At 38.6% G+C, this 22,796-nt stretch overlaps 2 protein-coding genes across 3 annotated transcripts; one reads left to right on the forward strand and one right to left on the reverse strand.

Annotated features, from left to right (window-relative positions):
- Positions 1–1,691: 1,691 nt before the first annotated feature.
- LOC144635904 (voltage-gated potassium channel KCNC1-like) lies at positions 1,692–11,953 on the reverse strand. Of its 2 annotated transcripts, none has more exons than XM_078495019.1 (3): positions 11,783–11,953; positions 7,572–8,280; positions 1,692–3,912 (listed from the first exon to the last, which is right to left on the reverse strand). In XM_078495019.1, the coding sequence occupies exons 1-3, from the start codon at positions 11,842–11,844 to the stop codon at positions 2,851–2,853; spliced, it is 1,833 nt and encodes a 610-aa protein (XP_078351145.1). In that variant the 5' UTR covers positions 11,845–11,953; the 3' UTR covers positions 1,692–2,850. The 2 variants fall into 2 exon arrangements, with proteins under 2 accessions (XP_078351145.1, XP_078351146.1); XM_078495020.1 differs by lacking the exon at positions 11,783–11,953 and adding an exon at positions 8,722–8,781.
- A 6,688-nt stretch (positions 11,954–18,641) lies between these two features.
- Positions 18,642–20,472, forward strand: LOC144634798 (kelch-like protein 11). Its single transcript, XM_078493833.1, has one exon. The coding sequence runs from the start codon at positions 18,719–18,721 to the stop codon at positions 20,444–20,446; it is 1,728 nt and encodes a 575-aa protein (XP_078349959.1). The 5' UTR covers positions 18,642–18,718; the 3' UTR covers positions 20,447–20,472.
- Positions 20,473–22,796: the final 2,324 nt, after the last annotated feature.

Here is a 22,796-nt window from a genome sequence, read left to right on the forward strand (position 1 = left end):
AGTAGCCGCTTTTAACCAGAGGCATTTTTAGGATTAACTGAAGTGAAGTAGGCCTATCCGAAACGTGGATATATATTTTTCTAACCTAAAAGTTTTTCTCGAACTTATTAGGCTATAACCGGTACTAGTTACCAGTAGGCTAACCGGAGTGGCGGCCATCTTAAAGCGGGCGTAAAAAAAAATTACCAGTTACCAGTTCCTCGTTCCTTCTCTACCTCCACCCCCTCCCCCCTGTCCCGCTCTCTCCGACCTCCGCTGCCAAAGACGGAGAAGACGTATCTAACATATCAAATATTTCTTTTCTCACAAACGATTGCGATTGGTCTAAAGACGTCATGTGATGAACCAAAAACTGAGAAATATCCGAGGAAATACCCAAGCGATATCTTGCAGTACTTCTAATTTGCCGTTTAACATAAGTACGTTCAGTTTTCGTTTAAATTTATTTTTGATTGAATTGAACTGAACATTATCGACAGACAAGCAAGATTTCTAAACGTCAGCAGAAATACCAAGAGCCTGACAAGTACTTTGATTATTTGACAGCTAAGCAAAGATATCACAGCCATAGTTGTAGGATAAAAAACACAATAACCTCTCCTGGGCTTCAAAACACGCTCTGATATTTCTCCTTGGACACTGCCTGATCATGATCGAAGCCCTCCGTCTTCGCTCTCGGAAAACTGTTCGCTTCTCGGGACAGATTATGTTCGGGAAAAATATCTGTGCATATTTTCGCGCCAAGTGAAGGTTATCTTTTACATTCTGTTGATAGGCCTTTCTCATTACCTCGCATGTCCACTTCGGTAATGTTCTGGGAATAACGGAGCATTATAACGATTTTATCACTCTTTCTTCAGAGAAAAAGAATTGCTTGAGCATTGGGTCTAGTAGATTTTCATGCCTGTGACTCACAAGAGTTGGAGTACTCTTAACTCAGAAGGATACCTAGAGCCCAACGTTGTCTCTAAGCTTGGACTTAACCCTATTTGACTGGTTGGGTGGGCTGTTTCGAGGCTCGCGCTGACTTTGTACTTGTGTACTTTTGTAAGATTTAACCAAACGCTGCCAAACTTTCTGAGTTTTTCTGACATTTATCTGGCAACAATTTGGTGGGGTTGGATGATGTGTCAGGAACTTGGCATCACCATATGGATTGGCAACGGCATTTTGACAGGCATGTTTTCCCAAATTTGTAATTTTGCGTGTTTCTGTTAATAACAATCAGCTTAAATGGAATTATTTTTGCATTTTTTACGGATTTAAAGCACATTTTTATTCATTTTGAGTACTTTGCAGTGATTTTGGGTAGTTTTTCTGGCATTTTGAGAAAGAATTGAAATCCAAGATGGCGGATCCAAGATGGCGGCTGTTTTGACATAATGATGTAATTGTCACGTGATGTGACGTCACCATCGCCACGTGACGTATACCGAAAATGAAAGAGTTTCGAACGTACAATACATCCTATAAGTTTCAGCAAGGTGATTGCTTAAATATTCTGGAAGTTACATAGGGAGAGGGGGGGGGGGGGCTGTCTGAGAAGGTCCTAAGAGCCCACGTTGTCTCGAAGTAGGGTTAAACAAGGACAGGTCACAGTTTCTAATGTGTCTGATGTAGTCATCTTTCTTTCATTAAAGTAAGCAGACTGACTCAGTTGTTTGTTAATACTATAAATATAAAATGCTAGAGGCATCCAACGTAATTTAATCTGCGGTTATGGCTAAGAAACAAATATCGAGTACTGTTTTAACTGTTGTAGAATCATACAGTCACATCTTATCAGATTTAAGGCAAGCGTTAAATAATCATCTGTTTCAAATATTTGACAATTGGTTCATGCTTTAGTCGCGAACTATCGAGTTATGGTGCATGCGGGAAGTTTGATTGGAGAGCACAAGAAGAAGCGTAAAAATTTCTCGGGGCGATAGCCGAGAGCAACCTTAGCTTCTTCGATTCTTCTCAATAGTACACAGCTAAAAGCATGAAGCAAATTGTTTTAAATCATTTTCAGTGGGAATGTACATCAGAACCCGCGAAACGCGACAGCCCTGATGCCTGTTCTCTTTTTTTCGTTGTTTTTCTCTTTCCCTCCTTCGTTCAAAAACTCTTAGCACTCTAGCCCAACAAAACACTTTGGAAAGCGTTTCTTTGTGGCCTTAGGTGTTCAAGTATCCATTTTCGTGGCGAAATATATTATTTACCCCTTTCTAACTCGCACCACGTGCAGTCGCTCGAGAAAAAAATATTTTCTGGCGAAGCGCAGTTTGTTCATGCCGTTAGCTTGCACTATTGGATTATGGGTACGCTTACGTATACTGAATTTGATAGTGCGGCTCTGCTAGCTATGTTAAACTTAATTATCTTTGTTCCTTTGTAAAATTACACATTTATCTCTCCATTTTTCACAATAGCCACGATTGGCCGGTCGATAACCCTTTCAGCTTTAAAGATAAATTTTTCACATAGTTTGCGACGCATTGCTCTTGATGCCAGCTCTTTTACATCCGCTTTCAGTGCTACGTGCATAGCGTCTATATTTCGACATCCCTCTTTCGACATACTAAACAAACAACACGGATCGAAATCCACCAATCACAGCCCACTAGCATGACCTTCTGGACTTGCAAGCTCATTTGCATGAAACAAACACGTGTATGTATCGGTTTTGATTGGCTCATTTTAAACAGCATGTCGAAAGACGATGTCGAAAGATGCATGTAGAACGACAGCTGTTATGCACGTTACACTGAAAGCGGGCCAGTAATAAGAGGTTGCGTTGATATTCTCTATTCTCAGGAAGGTCAACCTTCTAGAGATTTCTCTTCACCCTTAGAATCATATTTAAGGTTAACTCAGATTGTTGTTTGCAGGCTGTAGATGGTTTCCGTCTCCTGTCTTCGTGTTCTCTTCTGATTCGCTGTCCCCCTCAGGAAGTTCTGGATGCGCTCTTATAGGAACCAGGTTCAACGAGAAATGCGCAGAGCGTCTGGCATATCTTCGGTTATCAGGTTCGTGATTGGGCAGCGCATCAACCTCTTCCCCAGGACTTTTCTTAGTGGAGTTCAACAATCCCATTTCAATTCCCGATGTGGCAAGCGATGAGTAACGACCTCTTCCATTGCCATTCACGCCATCGGGTGATGCAACGCTCACGCTGGTCTGAGGCGTGGAGAGTTGCAACGCTTTAAGCGCGTTATCCACCATGTTTTTCTTTCCCCGTGAAGGAAGCTTAAGCTTAACCTTTGCGTATGAGTTATACAGTGAGAAGTTGCTAGCCACGACAGACACTGGTAACGCAATCATAAGCACTCCACTGATAGCGCATACAGAACCTACCAGCTTACCTGGTAGAGTCGTTGGAAACATGTCACCATAGCCCACCGTCGTCATGGTAACCAGCGCCCACCAAAACGAGATCGGAATATTGACGAATTTAGATTCGGGCATGCTCCGTTCAGAGTAGTACGCGAGGCTGCCGTAAACTACCACTTCAAGACCAAGGATGAAGATTAAGAAGTATAATTCACGCGAACTGGCGCGAAGCGTTTGCGTAAACACTTGCATAACGTAAGAAAATTTTAACGGTCTAAAGGTACGAAACATTCGAAACACGTACAAAATACTAAAATTCCTGATGATTTCGTGGTATGGGGTTAGAATTACCAGGTAGAAGGGTATTATAGCGATGAAGTCTGCCCAGTTTTGAAGCGTTTTTAGAAATCGTCTCCGATCAGGACAGCATAACAGACGTATTACGATGTCTAGAGTGAACCAAGAAACGGCGACAGACTCAATGATAAAGAGCACTTGGTTTTGTGGAGAGTTTTCATCACTGAAGTAGTCTAAAGTCAGGATGCAAAACTGTGTCACAACCGCCACGTTGAATATGAGAGAGATATAACCTACAGCCTGATAAAAAAGAAAAGTCGACATAGATTGAACATGTATGCATAATTAACTGAACTAAACTAAAGACTCAAATATACTAAAAAGAACAAATTGTGTATCGCCATACAGCTACGATTTTAATAAACTACATAGGCCTTTCGACCGTAACGGTCCTCTTCAGTGTAGTAACATTTGAAATGGCAACGACCAGTAACATGATATTACAGTACAGATAGGGTGTGTCGAGATATATATAAAATTAAGTAACGCCGGTGCGTAATGCACACGGATCAACCCTATTAAGGCCATCAGGCTCACTAGTGCGCAACTTACTTATCCAAATGGACTCTAACTCATTTAACTTCTCAGGAGAAGAATGGCTTAATACTACAAACTTAAATGTTTGGTTAAAAGTAGAATTATGGAAATCTAAATGAATTTTAAGGGCAGACTAACTGACTGACTGATTGACTGACTGACTGACTAACTGACTGACTGACTGATTGATTGACTGACTGACTGACTGACTGACTGACTGACTGACTGACTGACTGACTGACTGACTGACTAGCTAGCTAGCTAGCTAGCTAGCTATCTAACTAACTAACTAACTAACTAACGAACTAACTATCTGACTGACTAACTGACTGACTGACTGACTCAGGGGCGGATACAGCGGGGGTGGATAGGGTGGATATCCACCCCCCATTTTTTAGTAAAAAAATTCGAAATGTCACTTTATTTGAAATAGAAAATAAATAAAGAAAGAAAAATTAGCTCTCGCTCATGTCTGGTTGTGTTACGCCACGTTTCGCCGTCTGCCGCCACTTAGGGCTAGGGCTAGGGCTAGGGTTAGGGTTAGGGTTAGGGTTAGGCCCTAATGGTCTGCCATCCACCCCCCCCCCCCTTTTGAAATCCTGGATCCGCCCCTATGACTGACTGACTAACTAACTAACTAACTAACTACTACTAACTAACTAACTAACTAACTAACTAACTAACTAACTAACTAACTAACTAACTAACTAACTAACTAACTAACTAACTAACTAACTAACTAACGACTGACTGACTGACTGACAAACTAACTGGGTATAGATAGAGCAAAAGTTAACTGCAAGCAAATTAAGGCCAATATTATTTTTTAAAATAATGCAATAGATGCATTTTAGCAGAGTAGTAAATATTCCGTAACATTGAATATCCTCAGTCGCTTCCAAATGCAGGAGGGCTATGTTCCAACTTTTGGAAAGAATCCGGCGATATAGAAGTTTTTCCATTGCGACTGTGTTACATTAACTACGTTGCACTTCACTTTGTTATGAAATTTGGAAGCATGCTACAAGATGTGTTTGGGAAAAGTGAAGGAGAATTTAATTCAATCGACCTTTCGAGTTATCGATCTATTGATCACGGACAACAAAGAAGATTAAAGATTTGCTAAACAGAAAGGAAAATGTATTATGGCCAGCTTAGCACTGTTCTTAGCAATGAAGTTATTGGGAAATTGATTCCACTATGTCCAAACCATTTAATCGTTCCACTCCCTACGTGGTCTATTTTTGGCGGCATGTGAGGCGCAAAGCAAGATCCTGGGAACGAGTGAGTCTTCTATGACGTCAGACGTCGTAGAAGATCTGCCGCTGAGCATGCGATGTCTATACATCATGCAGTGGATGTCGATGCTACAATGTCACTGTCCACACAAAGACGATCACTGTTTTCAGTTCATCATTAATTTAAAACTTCGAATGCAGAAGTGTTTTGTAGCTCCCTTCTCGAATATCTCTTTCAACCTTTTGAACGATGTTTAAATGATAGAACGACGGTTGATACCGCACAAGCATAGCTTATTTAATGTATACAAACATAACAATCAGAAAAGTTGCTCGAAGATAAGTCGCTTGCTTGAGCATTAAGTGATAACAAAGCTCATGAACTGTATAGCTCTACAAAAAAGGCTTTATTAAGCAACACACTTTTATTTCGTGTCAATTGAACAAAAAATTATTCTTAATTATTCACAAGCTGTCTCGAAAATGTATTTTGTTTAACGTTAACGATTATGCGAATTGTAGGAGTTGCTACTTCTGGATTTAATTTTTTATCTTCAAGTATTTTTCTTCTCTCTACAATTTTACACTTAAAAGCGAACGTTATATTTCGATAAACGTCTTTATAACATTTAAATAAGAAAGGAGGTCACTCAAAAAAATATATATTTTCGTGTTTTTGTCATAATTTTGCCTCCGAGAAAATTACGTCTCGCAATATAAATAAATACCAAATGAGTAACGTTTGAACGGTTTACCAAAGAAACTGGATTCAGAAGACGTAAAGATAAAATGAAATTGTGGTTTTCACCATATTTAATGACTGCAGGCCCCATTTTGAAAGCTGAGAACAGGTTGAAAAACAAGAAACTGGAATGAATTATCTAGACATGTGTCTTAAGTCCTTGAGAAAAGATTTGACACATTAACAAAAGATTCTCATTTTCAGGAACAGAACGAGACATTTATATGCAAAATGCTTATTCACCTGCGTTTATTAACAGATATAAAAAGTGAATATAATAACTAAAAAATATAGAGGCCTGAAAAATTATCTCTTCGAATTGATTATTTCATCTTTATTCTTAGTTGTAAACAATAAAAAACGCTGGAAATACTTGAAAAGGCGATTTAGAATGTTCTACTGTTATTCTTATCTCAGAGGCTTCCAAAATTTGTCTTTCTAATCATTGCGTGGTACTCTTGTCGCGTTTCGATATCTTTCGAGTTGAGGAAAGAACGATTCATTTGATCCACGAAAACGGAAGCGGCATTTTCAATTGTCGACGTTAAGTCTAGGCTAAGCCAATCAAAAAGAGAAGACGGGAGTTTTCATTCATTAGAAAAGGTAGCTAAATAGAAGATTGAACAAACAGGGTAAAGACTAAATTAGGAGAAAAATCGTCTCGCGTTGACACTAAGCAAAGATTCTAGTTTTTTCTGATTCGACGCTGCTGACACGTTTCACAAGAAATTTATCGCTGGTGAAGTTTTCATCGCCTCGATATTAAAAGCGGATACCTATTTTGTTTGCATTTTTCACCCAAGCTCGCATTCAAAATGTTTGTGTTACCGCGTGGACATTTCTTCCGCAAATTTATTGAATATACAAAGGTGCATAGTCTGAGCCATTAACGCTATAAGAGCTATTACCAGATACACACGAAAGCAGAAAATTAAAAAGTAAACTATAATTCATAAGCCGTAAAATATTTTGAAACGCTGCAATAAAATATTCGAAGCGATAAGCATATTTTATCACAGCGTAGCAACTTTTATACTTTTGTTTTGAATGCAAATAACTGTTAAGTTGAAAGCAAATGAGCACGAACCTTGGTTTTGTGGAAGTGTCTTGGGGGAGAGCTTTTATGGCTTTCATTATGGGAAGCTTAAAGGACAGTTACTAGTAAAGACAACTAATAGAATTAATGAAAACTGGAAGATTTTACAACAGCTGAAAGCGGCCATCATGAACAGCCATGACTAGAAATTAAAACAAAAAAACCGCCAACATTTTCATGATTAAAAATCACGAGAAACGTTTTAACTAGACAACAAAAGTAGGAGTAGGATTAAATTAAAAACTGAATACACCATATGTATGATGTATCTTAGTATTATACTTACCCTCGCAAATTTAGACGAGTAAGGATCATCAAATGTTTTCCATATCCTTTTTTTCAGCGCTTGCCATGGGTATCTCACGCGCGGAGCCGTAATTCGTCGCGCGTCGTGGCACATTTCGCTCGCACTACTCGGTATTTCAATATCTCCCGAACCACTGTCGATGTCGAAGTCTTCGAAGTCCGAATCTTGATCTTCGTCTCGTGAGAATCCTTGTAGTTTTTCCTCGGCGTCTCGGTGTTCGTCGTATTTCGCCCAACAACACGTTTCAATTTGTTTCTCGTCCAAACCCCAGAAGTTAAGCTCCTCTTCAAAGAGCGGACCGCACACATCCCTTGGACAATGAAGTTTTCCTGTGCGGTAGTAGTTTAGAATGTGCGTAAAAACCGCAGGGTTGCGATCGAAGAAAAATTCTCGTTTTTGTCCAAGGGGTCTAGGATCCTTGAGAGCTCTCTCTGCTATCCATGCGAGGCGCGTGTCAGGTATACTAGCTAACGTACTCACAAATGTTTCGTGTTTTTGCCCTCCGACGTTTAAAAAAAGCCTTGTTTCTCCTGGGTTGTCAGAGTCGAAGAGCCTAGACCTCGATCGAGACATCTTTGGAGCAGTAGAACTTGTCTGTTGCGAGGAAGAGCCAGCCGAGACGTTTGACGGCGAAGCAGTTTCCGCGGCAGTGCTATCTGCGATGTCCAACTGCGTGTGTTCTCGAACCCTAATGCACAAATGTTAAAATTCAGTTTCACAAGAGGCAGGTTTGTATGTTATATCTACCTATCAGTCAATATCTGCCAGTACTGCACGCAGCCATCCGCCTGGTTGTTTTTCGCCATCTACAATATACATCTCACGGCTTCTGACGACTGAAGAACGTGCTGGTGAGCGCTTCGACTAAATTATGTTACCCTGGGGCAATAAGGCATCCCTCGCTCATTTGACGCTAAATCAATCCGCAAATACTCGGCGAGTAAACACATAAATCTCTTTTCTTTCAAACAAACACCCCGAGGGCTTGTTAGTCGCGTTTAGGACTAACGTGCTCTCCCGGTGGCAAAACTTTAAACATTTTTCAAGTTATTTTCCTTTTCTTAAACGCTTCTGAGGGGTAATGAACCTCTAAGCTAGTTTTAAAGTGCTGTCGTTAAAATTCTCTTACCACGCAACGCAAAATAAAATTTGACGTTTTTATCGCTGTCGCAGTCCTGATACAAGTGACAGAAGCGCGCAGTCCACAACGGAAGCTTACAAGAATGTTGTGTCTGCCTTGATGTTTTTTAAATCGATCGTCCTTTGTCAATGTTTTGTTGTCGCGAAAATAGTGTTTTGATTTTTAAAAGAAAAACAGCAAACATGCAAACGAAGAACAAGGTAACCAAAGAAGCAACAAAACAGAAACTCGACTATCAATCACATCGCAAACATCATTTCATATTCTTGCAAACAACATACTTTGAATGACATCTCTGTTTAATTAATTCGTTACTGAGAAAAGTATGCAATTATGGTTCCCTAAGTGACTGCTCTTTTCATTTTCGCTCGCTAAACATGCTTTCCTTTCTCCTTCTTTGGGTTATAATCTACTCAGATAGCTTGTCGACTGGTTGTTTTTTTACATCGCCGTATACTTACATTCTCTTAAAACATAATGTAATCAAGCCAGGCCGTATTTCATGAGAGCTTATTTGCGTTTTTACTGTTTCTTTGACTGACCGCGTCGGTCAATTACGTTCTTGTGGATTTACATTAAAAGTTCAATATTTGCTCTGTCTTTTCAAAAGTTCAATGAAGTTTGTTGAAATTAACAGCTCAGCATGCACATCTCCTAAACGTTTGTTCTTTGATTAACCGGCTGCCAGAAAAGAACATCAATGGACTACTTACATGGCTATCTTGCGATTTCTCTTCCTTCTTTTAGACACAAACGACATTTCCTATTGTGATTCAGCCGGCGGTACTTGAAGCCAATATACCCAGGTTTCTAGCGTTTTATCAGATATAACGCTATCAGTTTTGTTGAAAACTTTATCGAAAATATCTGAAAAGATAGCCGTTTCGATTTGCTGAATTCGCTCGGTGTTCAATATTCTGCCAGCATCTTTTTTACTCATTCCGCGTTGACAAGACTACATTGAGGTTATTTATATTTTGAGGGTTCATTTCAAGTGAGTGTTGACTGAGTAGGCAAAGTAAATGAGAAAGCTCATTGGACACACAATTTATAATATCATACTTCTTCAATCCAAAATAACACTCAGTTATTTCATGCCTGAAAGGTCAATACCTGGGATTATCTACCACGTTTCAATTCAGGATGTTGACGATATTATTTTCAGCTTACTTGCGCGATAACGTTCTACAGAAATTGACTACATGTTTGAATACGATTTGCGGACAGTTCAAGAAAAGTTTTAGAGTGATGAGATGTAAAGGTCTGTGTTCTTGACCCCGTGTCAAAATAATATCGTATGTTCTGTCTAAAATAATGAATGTTAGTTTTTACATAATCCCTAAATGTTGTTAGTTTTGTTAAGTTTCCAATCATCAACAATTCGTCTATGCATTTGCAATAAATCCGTGTCTAAGCAGGACGGCTACAACGTAATTTATTTCGTCTCGTGGGCTAAACTGATGAAAGTTTTACGTGATGTTACGATAACCTTAGATAACAAATTGGATAAAAAGTAAACTCAACACAAAACTCGCACATGGCTCCAAAAAGGCAAATATTAAACAAAATTCGGAATTTTCGCTCACGCGCAAATAGCTACATATTAATATTGGCGCTAATGTTGTGGCATTCAAATAGAGATATTTTGTTTCTGCATGTATGTTCTATCACGTACACTGCAAGACGATGAAAATGTCATAATATATATCAGTGATTTTGGGTAAGTGACGAAAGCAGGGCAATCGAAAAAGTTCAGTTTTCTTTAAAATACTAGTACTGTCATGCAAGCAGTTGATAAGGGTAAAGAAAATACAATGTAGTCAATCAACTGGGGAGGGGAGGGTGTAGGAGGGGACGGGATGGCGCAACCAAAGAGCTAAAGATGGAATGTCACTGTGGACATTCCACAAGAGCCTCCAACAAAGACTGAGAAGGAGAGGCATTTCCTGAGCGCTTTTCGTAAAGGCAACAGGCCATGAGTAGCCATTAGAATTTTTCATGATAAGAAAGGAAAAGAAGTGCTTTACTTTCCATTTAGCACAACATTGCACTCCAACCGGAGCATTTTATCGAGGTTTTTTGGATGTAATATACCACCACGATCATTGAATAAAGTGAGCAGAAGTTTTCGTAATATACAATGGTAATTATCATAAAGGAATGCTTGGTGCCCAATTCTGATCGGATAGTAACAATCGAACACTCAACGGGTAATTTCAGCATTTTCCATAAACGTCAAACGTTCTACACTAATGCAGGACACATGGTAATATGACGGGTTAAGGATTTAATGATCTTTTAAGTAAAATAAAATACTTCCTATTAGTGGTAAAATACCCTTATGAGGGTTGTATGCTAACATTCTATAAAGTGACAAAAATGTTATGGAGGATTAAGGTTACTACAGCTTGAATAAAAGAAAAATAAAACAAACAACAAACGTAAACAAGCAGCCTGGCTATGGCACTAGCGCTGTCTATTTCTTAAAAAAAGAAACGAAGAAAACGGGATATCTAGTTATTCAGAGTCTTTCTTTTCTCCGGAGTTGAACTGAAATTAATTGGAACCAGAAGTGACCACTTGTGAAAATGAACCGGGGGAGGGGAGGGGGAAGAGGTTATGCCGTGCCTGTGAGCACAACTGGAGTGTAACAACACAACACCATAATGGCGTGGCCTAGAATGTGTTCACCAAGTGTAACTACTTGCCGTTAAGTTGATATAAATTGTTCTAAAAATCGAGTAGTCAGCATATTAAACTGATGCCTTCTACCAAATCTGGTATGAATAACAACCGACCAATTTTGAGCTTGAGTTGATTTGGCCGGTCAGCTGCTTCAACTACTAAACATTTGGAATTGAAAATTGGGAACTAGAATATTTTCGGTTTCATGGACCCACTATAAATTAGGAAAGGCAAACGACTAAAATCACGGCACAGTACTTGAAAAACTGTTCTTAGTAAATTAAAATCCCGCTATCAAGTCTGACTATACATCCATACTGACACTGTACAATGCAATGATCGTTACCCTGTGAAATTTCCTTACCTTGCATTAACACGAAATGATCTCTTATTCTTTGACTTGCTGCCACGACAGTGGTCGTCCATGTTGACTGTGGCGTTGAGACAAAGCGATCTGGTAAAAAGTAAGAGAACAGATACACCAGGAACGAAAAGATAACATTCTCATTATAATGGATGCGAGCGTAACGTAACACTGTGAGTGACATCAAAAAGCTTTTTTCTTATCTCAATATAATGAAAACTCCAGCGCGCTTCAGGTCAACAAAATAAATGAACCTGTCAGTTTAATGCCAAGCTCGAATAATTCTCTTACTTAGCCATAAAATGTTAGTTATAGCTCTAGTTATTGAAAACCAAGATCAGTTAGATACTCAGTTAGATAGTTTATATTTCAATATAATTTTAATGTGTACTGGTTTCGACTTATTTTATCGAAAGCGATGTGTTCGGCTGCGTATTCATCTGAAGCGTAACAAGAAATTATATGCTAATCACTTTTGACGATTAAAGGGTTAAATAAAAGTGTTGACCTTTGCAAAATTACCCCGCGCAGAAATGACAACAAAAACATTGTTATCTGTTTGCGAATAATAGACTTTTCTGCCATTGCCACTGAAGCATGCGAAGGAACGTTTTAGGTGACGGATAGTTTTCTTCAGGGAGACCTTCATTGTACCCCATTGCCTTACGATTTCTTATATTCAGATTCAGAGGTTATTGCACAAAACAACAACGTCGGGTTTAAAGGGTTTTTCACTGTGTGCCCAGGCAAACGAAAACACAGATTAACTCGAACGTTCCAAACTAAAAATATACATCATGAAGGAGTTAACAGCCCAGTCATGCAAGTCATGCAAGCGATAATTCATCTGTGTTCGGCATTAGTTTGATGTGAACGTTGGAACTTGGGAATTGCAATCTATTTCTTTGGCCTCTTTGTTGTGTGTTGATGACCACGGTTAATTACATTTTATACCTCCTCTATCGTCAAGCCTCGAAATCTGTTTAATTTTATTAAGTACAACGTAACAAAAACTTTCTGTTCTGTTCTTTTCTTTCTGTTGTTTAGAGAGCTGCCGATATATTAAAACGGTCATAAACTTTGTCAGTTAAAGGGACTATGTCACGTGAATTTTAGTCGTAGGCTACTTAACCCTAAATAAACATTATCTTTTAACATCTAAAGGAATATATAACCTTAATTTGTGGATAAAAATCAAGTTGTTGCTGTTGGCATTTGTGTAAGAAACTACTTTCTGTCTCCTTTTTTCAATTCATAACTGTGTAAATGGAGCAAAAACCTGACTACAATAGTGTACAATAAGCTGCTCGGTTTTTTTTTTTTTTGATTTTACTCATGTTTTTTGCTTCTATTTATTTAAAGTAGAAATAAATATGCATCAAAATCCAGTTAGCCGGCCTTTTCTTGTTTTTTTTGTTTTTTTCTTCTACGTCACGGACAACACATTTTGAAAAACTGGCAGAGTTTTTCAAATTTGTCGTTCGAAATTTGTCTTAATCTTTATCAGTCGAAACCATTCTTAGTTATTTTCGCCTTTATATTACTCCTTTGTTGTTTTTCCATGTTAGAAAACTATTATTTTGAGGTCAGTTCCTTCAATTTGAAAGGAATCAGAAAAAATGATTTAATATGCCGTGGCATTGCTCCTTTCTGAAGTAAAACCAATTACCTTGTACGCCGAGTGAGAGGGTGGAATAACTCAACTTGCCGGTTCGCCGGTTCCCCCTTTGATCAGCGAAGTTCCTGATCTTGAGCCAAGTGGGGGTAGAGTGATACTAGTTCTGAAGAATTGATAGACTTCGTAGGGATTTCGTGAGATCTGTGCTGGGTAAGAGCTGTGCTTGACCTTAAACATGACTTCTGCATGTCTTACAGCGCGATAACTTTACCCAATCACAGCGCAGAACGCTACGTCTGAGCAGAATTTGTAGCAGATCAAAATAGCTGTATCGATTTCTAAGCAGAATTTACAACGGAACAGGTAAATATATTAGCAGAAGTTTTAGCAGAATATCTGTATCTAAGCAGAAATTTGGCAGAAAAGCTCTCTCTGAGCAGAATTTTCACACTCTTGCTTTATGTTAGCATAATTTTGCCGGAGCAAAACAAGCAACATTTTCAACATAACCTACTACAACTGAGTAGAATTTCGTGCAGATAAGCTATTACTGAGGAGAAAGTTGAGCGATATGGGCAATTGTATGTTCCGTTCAAAAAACTAACAAATGAAACTATTTTAATTTCGGTACTACAACTTATGCTGACTCAACGTTTAACTGACGGTTGAGTTCTTTTTTCGACAATTTAATCCACCACGCCCTTTACTGGAACATATATCCTTCATAATCAATATTTTATACAGTTTAAAATCTATCTATCATTGGAATGGTGTACATGTATTTTTTCCAAATCGCAATTTTGAGGTAGGGTCGTACGGGTAGATTTTGAGAAAAACGTCGTTTAAACTTCTAGTGCCAGTCCCCTCTTAAACACTCGGCCGTTCATTTGAGCTGTTTATTAGCATTTTCTGGAGATTGTACAAGATAATTAAAGGTTGCACTGATTTGCTCTCCGCAAAGGCTTCTTCGCGCTTTCAATAGAGCGCGTGAGGAGATTGGGAAGAAGGAAATTTGAAGCGTTCCTCGTGCGTCTTCTTCACTAAGGTGCAGGATTGCGGTTTATCAAAATCTCATGATAGAATATCATTAGTTTGATAACTGATATTTTGATATCTCAGTGATATTTTGGTGATAACTGCATGATAATATCAAAAAATATTTTTCCGTTTTAAATATCAAAAATATCATTATCATATCGTATTTACATGATAGTTGCTAGAATACTTTTTGTTATCAAATTTTTAAATTATCATTATCAAGGTGGCAAGTTAGGGCCTGTTTACATGATTCCGGAATGACTTTCATTCCGGAACGAAACTCGTTCCGGAATGAAGTTCGTTCTGCATTTACATGACAGAGTCGACCCGTTCAACCAAAGGCATTTTCACGTGCGCGGTTTTCGCGCGAGATCAAAACAAGGTGGCGCATGTTTCGCGCGAGATCAAAACAAGATGGCGCATGTTTCGCGCAAACATGTTTTTGTGCCCATTAATGGCCGTATCTGCAATTTTAACGAGTAATTTGACCATAGAGCTGCTTCTTTGGGCTGAACGGTAAATGCTATTACGTTTTTTCGCTCTGAATTCAAACTGCGGAGTCCGTATGCGGTTTCATGAGTTGCGAGTTCATCTCGGAACGAAATTCGTCCTGTGTTTACATGATACCAGAATGAAATGTCATTCCAGAACGAAACTTTCATTCCGGAATGAAAACCGGAATGAACTCATTCCGGAATGACTTGACTTTCGTCTCGGTATCATGTAAACAGATACAGAGAAATGTATGGGGATGGAATGAACTCGTTCCGGAATGAAAGTCATTCCGGAATCATGTAAACAGGCCCTTAGAATCATATCATGTATCACTATCATTTTCAAATCTCACTCAAGCAATAACAGACACAATGATATTATGATATATCGTGATAATATCAAAATTGTCCACAAAACTACATAATCACATTGCTATTTACTCCTTTTAGACACGGCAAGATTAACTTTCGTAACACCCGATTTTGGCTTTTTTAACGCACTCTTTGGCCTTTTAATGACTGTCATTCACAAACCAGAAAATATTTAGTTTGTACTGCGTCATTTTTCTTGCAACTTTCAAAAACGTATTTAGTAAGATGCGGGTAAGATTTACGTATTGGGATTGTCTGGGGTTAATGTAAGTTATCGTTTAAAATTAGGGTTAGAGTTCAGAGGCAATGTTATTCAGGGTTAGCGTTTGAGTAAGGGTTAGGGTTAGGTTAGGGGAGGTTAGGGTTAAGGTTTGGTTAGGGTTAGGTTAGGTTAGGGTTAGGAATAGGGTTAGGTTAGGTTAGGTTAGGGTTAGGTTAGGTTAGGTTAGGTTAGGTTAGGTTAGGTTAGGCTAGGCTAGGCTAGGCTAGGCTAGGTTAGGTTAGGTTAGGTTAGGGTTAGGGTTAGGGTTTAGGGTAAGTGCAGTATTCTGATAAAATCATGATTTATCATTTTATCACTGAGAGGAGAAGAAAAGTTAGTTAATTAAATATTCTAATAATATCATGATAAATCACTCTATCACTGGGAGGAGAAGTAAAGTTAGTTAATTAAGTATTCTGATAATATCATGATTTATCACTCTTTCACTAGGAGGAGAAGAAATACTACTTAATTAAATATTCTGATAATATCATGATAAATCACTCTATCACTGGGAGTAGAAGAAATACTACTTAATTAAATATTCTGATAATATCATGATTTATCACTATATCACTGGGAGTAGAAGAAATACTACTTAATTAAATATTCTGATAATATCATGATTTATCACTGTATCACTGGGAGGAGAAATAAAGTTAGTTAATTAAATATTCTGATAATATCATGATTTATCACTCTATCACTGGGAGGAGAAGAAAAACCACTTAATTAAATATTCTGATAATATCATGATTTATCACTATATCACTGGGAGTAGAAGAAATACTACTTAATTAAATATTCTGATAATATCATGTTTTATCACTATATCACTGGGAGGAGAAGAAATACTACCTAATTAAATATTCTGATAATATCATGATTTATCACTATATCACTGGGAGGAGAAATAAAGTTAGTTAATTAAATATTCTGATAATATCATGATTTATCACTCTATCACTGGGAGTAGAAGAAATACTACTTAATTAAATATTCTGATAATATCATGATTTATCACTATATCACTGGGAGGAGAAGAAATACCACTTAATTAAATATTCTGATAATATCATGATTTATCACTCTATCACTGGGAGGAGAAGAAAAACCACTTAATTATATATTCTGATAATATCATGATAAATCACTGTATCACAGGGAAAAGAGAAATAGTTACTTATTTAAGTATTCTGATAATATCATGATAACATATCTTTATAATCAGAGAAAACCCCATTGCGGAATATCAAAAAATCAACCCCTTATATCACCAAAGATATATCATGATAATAGCACTATCCCTTAGAAGAAACATATAAAAAAAAAACGTGATATATCATAATTGATTATTAGTCCTGATATAATGATAATACGCAATACTGCACCTCTCTCGTCTTCTTTTCCCCCTAAGGCCCTTAAGCTTTTTAGTGTCAATGTATTTAGCAGGGCGGGGCTAATCGTGGACACATAAATAAGTATTGCAAAACGAACAGAAAATTTTTAAAAATCCCAACTGGCACGAGGCTGACCAGTTGGCTGTTTACATAGCATGATGGAAAAGTTAAATTCGGGACCACCAAACATAAATCCATCTAGCTAGTGGCAGGGAGGAAGATTTAAACCCGGGACCTCCGGAATACAAGTCCATCGACCTAACCACTAGGTTACGCTGCCTCCTTAAGAAAAGGAAACATAAAGGAACATAAAACTAACCTTGTGCACCGACTAGCTGGAAAGGAAATTTTCGAGTTTAAAATTATGCTACCGCATCCACTGTTGTAAAGGCCCTGCCCGGGGGGGGGGGGGGATCCCATGTCGCTTGTCTGAATTTAAAAACATCCCGTGTCGCTGTTTTATCGCACTTGAATTGATGGAAAATTGCTTCTCGTTGTCGGAATTTAAAGGTTTGTCGTTTGTCGCGATTTTATTTTATGTGTTATCGCTACTTTTTGGGCCCTGTCGCTTGTCGGAATTTACCCTGGCAGGGCTGTTTTGTAAGTAATGGAACTGAATCAACGCCGCCACAATTAATAAAAAATTGTGAAAGCTTGGATAGCTTCTACAGAAGAATCGATATCCTGATTGGTTTCTCGAACCTCCCGATTTCTTGAAGCAATTTTCGTTTTTTTCCCCTGGAAATTTGAAAAATTCGAGATTCTGCAGTATAACATTATGCCGTAATCCTTGGTGATCAGACAGCCTCAAAAAGAACGTGCGTTAATCTATTGCCTTCAAACAACCCCCAACTGTTTCATATACAGCTATTTCAATAAACTTTGTCTGAGATCAAAGCTAAAACAAGACCGAAAGGTAGTATGGGTAGAAGAAAGGAGCTACTGCACGTGCTGAATACTAATGAGAATCACGACATATTACAAACGCGAATGTGCATGTTTTCCTAAGATAAATATAGAACTTAGACACTTCCTATTCCTAAAATTTAAGGATTTAAAAGTGCCTGTTTTCACCACGTGTTTAAAAACACGCTGTGAAAACGCCCCGCCTTGTGTCCCCAGGGGGGTACTCCGGCTTGTAAATGACGGGGATGATCGAAGGATTTTTTGGGTTTGAAATTTTCGATTCCGGGATTTTTTTGGGTTGGAAAATTTGGCGAGTATTTTTTTGGGCGACTTGATTTAAATAGGGGATTTTTTTGGTTATTAAAAACGAACGGAAGTGCCTTGGCGCGGCCTTGGCGTATTTATGGTATGATGAATAAACCAACACGAGCGTTCAATTTTTTAATGGTTTTCTTTGTGTTATATTTTTGCCCCTCCTGGCAATTTGGGGGTAATTTGACAAGGGATTTTTTGGGGGGTTATTTTTGGTCCAGGGAATTTTTGGGCAATGTCGGAAGACTTAGGGATTTTTTGGGTCCTGAGTTTTGCCTCCATTCGATCATCCCCGTCATTTACAAGCCGGAGTTACCCCCTCAGACCCCCCCCCCCCCCCCCCCTGGGCTTGTGTCCCGCAGGCTGTGTTGTACAGCGGCCTGATGTTTTGCGTCACGCAAGACCGTCACGTAATCACGGTCAGCGGTGAAGATTGTTCTTCAGGTGATTCGCGCGATTTTGGAGTGTGTTCTTCCAGGTTATAATCTTCTCTATTTTAACAGCTTTATTTTCCAATTACTGATCAGCCTGCTCATGGATTATATTCTTGAACCAATCACAGAAACTGAAGAGCATAAATTTTGTGTGGAAATGATGAAACGTCTCGATACTCAGCGAAGGAATGAACAGTTCTGTGATGTGATTTTAGACGTTGGCTCCGGGGACGATCGAGCTCGTTTGAAAGCTCACAGAATCGTGTTGTGTGCAGCAAGTCCGTTCTTTTACAACGCTCTTAACAGTGACATGAGAGAAAAGAAAGAAGGAGTGATCCGATTGGAAGAGACGAGCAAAGCTGTGATGGAAGAAGTGTTAGAGTATCTGTACACAGGACATGTTGATATCAATGAACACAATGCATTCGATTTCATAGCAGCAGCCGACTTTTTTCTAATTCCAAGCTTGAAAGCTTTGTGCAGTAAAGTTATTCTGCAAACACTGTCTTTTTCTAACTGTATCGCGTTTTATTATTTGGCAGTGAAGTATCGATGTGAAGAACTTCAGAAAAGTGCCAGTAATTTTATTCTGGCAAACTTTGTTGCAGTAGCTGAAACTGAAGACTTCCTGAATTTGAAAAGCAATCAAGTCGAGGAGTGGATTGCAAACGATGGAATCATCGTAAAAGGGGAGGAAGAAGTTTTCGAAATTCTTGTGAAATGGATCGACAGAAATGAGAGTCAGAAACAAATCTTTTACGACTTGTTTCGTCACATTCGCTGTATTTATGTGCCACGTGACTATTTGTTGAAAGTTATTCTTCCCCATCCCATAGTAATGAACAATCAATATTGTTTAGATTTAGCATCAGATGCAATGAAAATGGTGTTCAGTGGGCAAGACGACTGCTGTTCTGCTCAAGCACCAAGAGAGTGCCTGAAAACCCATGAAGATGCCATTGTTGCATGTGGAGGAACAAGTGCATTGTGTTACTTACCTTCTGAAAACAAATGGTACGAGTTGGCACATATGCTGTCAGCAATAAATTCACGGTATCCTTGTCAAGTCATCAGCTCATGTCGTGGAAAGTTGTTTCGTATTGGAGGGATAAGTGTCCATTCAGCAGAACATTATTATCCATTAGTAAACACTTGGTTTCCACTGAAGTCCTTCCAGCAAAGGATCGTGTGTTGTGCTGTTGTGACATTTCAGGGGTTACTATATGTCATCGGTGGATATGATAAAGACCAAAACCGGTTCAGCACTGTGCAGAGATACAATCCTGAAACAAACTTATGGCAAGAAATGCCCTCCCTTAGTAGCCCCAGATCAAGTGTATGTGCAGTGGCTGATGAAAACCACTTGTATGCTATTGGAGGTAACGCAGGTAGTGGATTTGTGGACATTGCTGAGAGATTTGATCCAAAAGAAAAAGCTTGGAGCAGGATTGCATCAACTGTCGAAAAACGAGGAGGTGCTGGTGGTGCAGCTGTCAATCATAAAGTGTATGTGTTTGGAGGCCTTAGAGACGAGGCACCGGATGCAAATGCATGTGAGATGTATGACCCAGCTATCAACATGTGGTGCATTATCCAAAGTGTGAATGTTCCACGAGGATGTGCTAGTGCTGTAAGTTTCAAGCGCAAAATATATGTGTGTGGTAACTTCAAACAGGGCGGCAGGTACCAGAAAAGAGTGTCATTGCAGGTTTACAATCCTGTTACCGATGAGTGGAAATCTTGCACAGATTTTCCCCCTCTTGGTACTGAAAATTTTAAAATTTCTTGTTTAAGGATGCCAAGGGAAGTTTTAGACACACGCTTTTAGTGCTTTCATAGGTATATTTGTGGTGTTTACTCCCAGGGGGGTAATCCGGGATCCAAGTGACGGGGATGTGCAAAGGATTTTTTTGGGGTCGAAATTTTCGATTCTGGGATTTTTTTGGGTAGGAGAATTTGGTAGGTATTTTTTTGGGTGACTTGATTTAAATAGGGGATTTTTTGGGGTATTAAAATCAAACTAAAGTGCCTTGGCGCTGCCTTAGCAAATTTGTGGGTAATTTGACTAGGGATTTTTTTGGGTCTTGTTTTTGGTCCAGGGATTTTTTTGGGTAATGTCGGGAGACTTAGGGATTTTTTTGGGTCCTGAGTTTTGCCTTCATTCGATCATCCCCGTCACTTTGATCCCGGAGAACCCCCTCTGGGTGTTTACTCTTCTTTGAGTCCCGATCACCTTTTGCTTCATGGTTATTAAAATTAAATTAATAAACTAGTTGATATTGTGAGGACAAAATAACGGCAAAAAGTACAGATGATTATGATGTCATTAAGAGGATGAGTTTATACGATATAAAGTGATATTTTTTACATCAGTGTTCCTTGATTTCCTTATTGGTATTAATATATCTTCAAAAACAAATAAGGACTCTATAAATGTTTTCAGACATAGTTACTATTGTCTTGACCATTTGGATCAATTATCTGTCATATATAATATATATCGCGAATTAGTTTCTGCTGGCAAATTTACAGATTCTAATGATCATTAAAGGTTGTTGATTTGGTACCCTTTGCAATCAGTTCTTTCTTTGTTTACATGTGTCTCCAGTACTAGTGTGGCTTATTGCGGGAAAGTTGCTTATAGAACTTTTGCCTAATTTTCCTTTCCTGACATATATATTTTCATCATTTACCCTTCCTTTCTTTCTTCCTCCCTTTCTTTTTTTTTTTCTTCACTCCTGGAAGGGTATGTGAGATAGCAAAAGTGAGAAGGGGTTCAGTTCTTTCTTTGTTCATCTCCAGTGTGGCTTACCATATTTTCTCAATTAAACGCCCCCATGCAGCGTTTATTCCAAACTTGGCTCCGTAGATCCGGCATTTATTTGAATGGTGCAGTTTATTCGAGCAAAATATTTATTAAACAAGGGTTTTTAATCCTTATTTGTGACATGAATGCATTTTGCCATCATACCTAAAGCATATTACACCTCGAATAAATGCCTGAAAGGCTTACTTACCACTCTACCTATGAGACCCAGCGTTAATTCGGGGCCCGGCGTTTAATCGAGAAATTGTGGGAAAGTTGTTTTTAGTTTGCCAATTTTCCTTTCCTGAAATATATATTTCCATAATAATAAAGTATTTTTTGTTTGTCTCACGACGTAGTCACGTGTGATGGAGATCGCGACGTTTCGACTGCACACTGCTAGTCTTCATCAGGCGATAAGGTCGACTGGTTGTGCGTGAACTTATAAAGCACGCTGCCACGCTGTGATTGGTTGGTTTTCAACAGCTGTATGTGATTGGTGCATTTCGATCCTCGCTGTTTCTGTGTCCTGTTGTTCCCTCAGCGGTCCGCAGTCGTACAGTTCTTCTGTTGTTGTGTTTTTTGATGTTGTTATTTTGTTTTTTTATATTCCCATACTTTATACTCAATTTTCTTTTCCTTTCCATTTGTTTACCCTTCCTTTTCTCCCTTTCTTCCTTCCCGCTTCCTCCTTGCTCCGCGTATACTATCCCTTACCTTCCTTCACTCGTACGTGACACAGCGAAAGTGGGAAGGGGATTCTCAAGATGGTGGAACCGAGATAAACAAGACAACATTGCATAATATTTATTGACGGAAAAGGCGAAAGATGCAAAGTCAACAAAAGCAGGAGGGACCGAGGGAGGCATAAACCGGGATTAAAGGGTACACTCCCACCCCAACCTGTCCTAGAACCCCTTTTTGGACAAGAAGGAAGTGATAAACTTTTATTTTATTCTCTGGAAATAGTTTATTTGTGGTTAAATATAGTGATTAATTGGTGATGTGAAAAAATGATGATGTCATTATGACGTGCGACAAAATATTTTGATGAATTCTTACTTGTACAACATGGTGTACTTTCAACAACAAAAAAGTATTGAGTCACAGCATTCTCTTGTTACAATTAAACAAACAAAAGAATGGCATTATGGCCACAAAAAAGTACTGAGAACACCAGGGAAGAAAAGAAAGTGCATGGTGTAACTTGTCTAACTGAAATTAAATTAAAGCAAGAGAACATGACACATAAAACATCAATCTATCAATTAAACGGCTGCATTGCATTTTGCACTATCCTTTGCGTCTCTGAGTTTATATTGCCGATTGTTGTTGACAATGGACGTTCTTCGAAACACTGTCCCTCCCCTCC

This window comes from Oculina patagonica, chromosome 13 (genome assembly GCF_052425735.1).
Source record: "Oculina patagonica isolate OP01 chromosome 13, crgOcupat, whole genome shotgun sequence".
NCBI lineage: Eukaryota > Metazoa > Cnidaria > Anthozoa > Scleractinia > Oculinidae > Oculina > Oculina patagonica.

Excerpts from the sequence above, each read along its gene's own strand:
- LOC144635904 (XM_078495019.1), bottom strand. The coding sequence starts at position 11,844 with ATGGACGACCACTGTCGTGGCAGCAAGTCAAAGAATAAGAGATCATTT. Across the intron at positions 8,281-11,782 it reads TCATTTCGTGTTAATGCAAG|GGTTCGAGAACACACGCAGT; the intron begins GTAAGGAAATTT and ends TTTGTGCATTAG. Across the intron at positions 3,913-7,571 it reads ACTCGTCTAAATTTGCGAGG|GCTGTAGGTTATATCTCTCT; the intron begins GTAAGTATAATA and ends CTTTTTTATCAG.
- LOC144634798 (XM_078493833.1), top strand. The coding sequence starts at position 18,719 with ATGGATTATATTCTTGAACCAATCACAGAAACTGAAGAGCATAAATTT.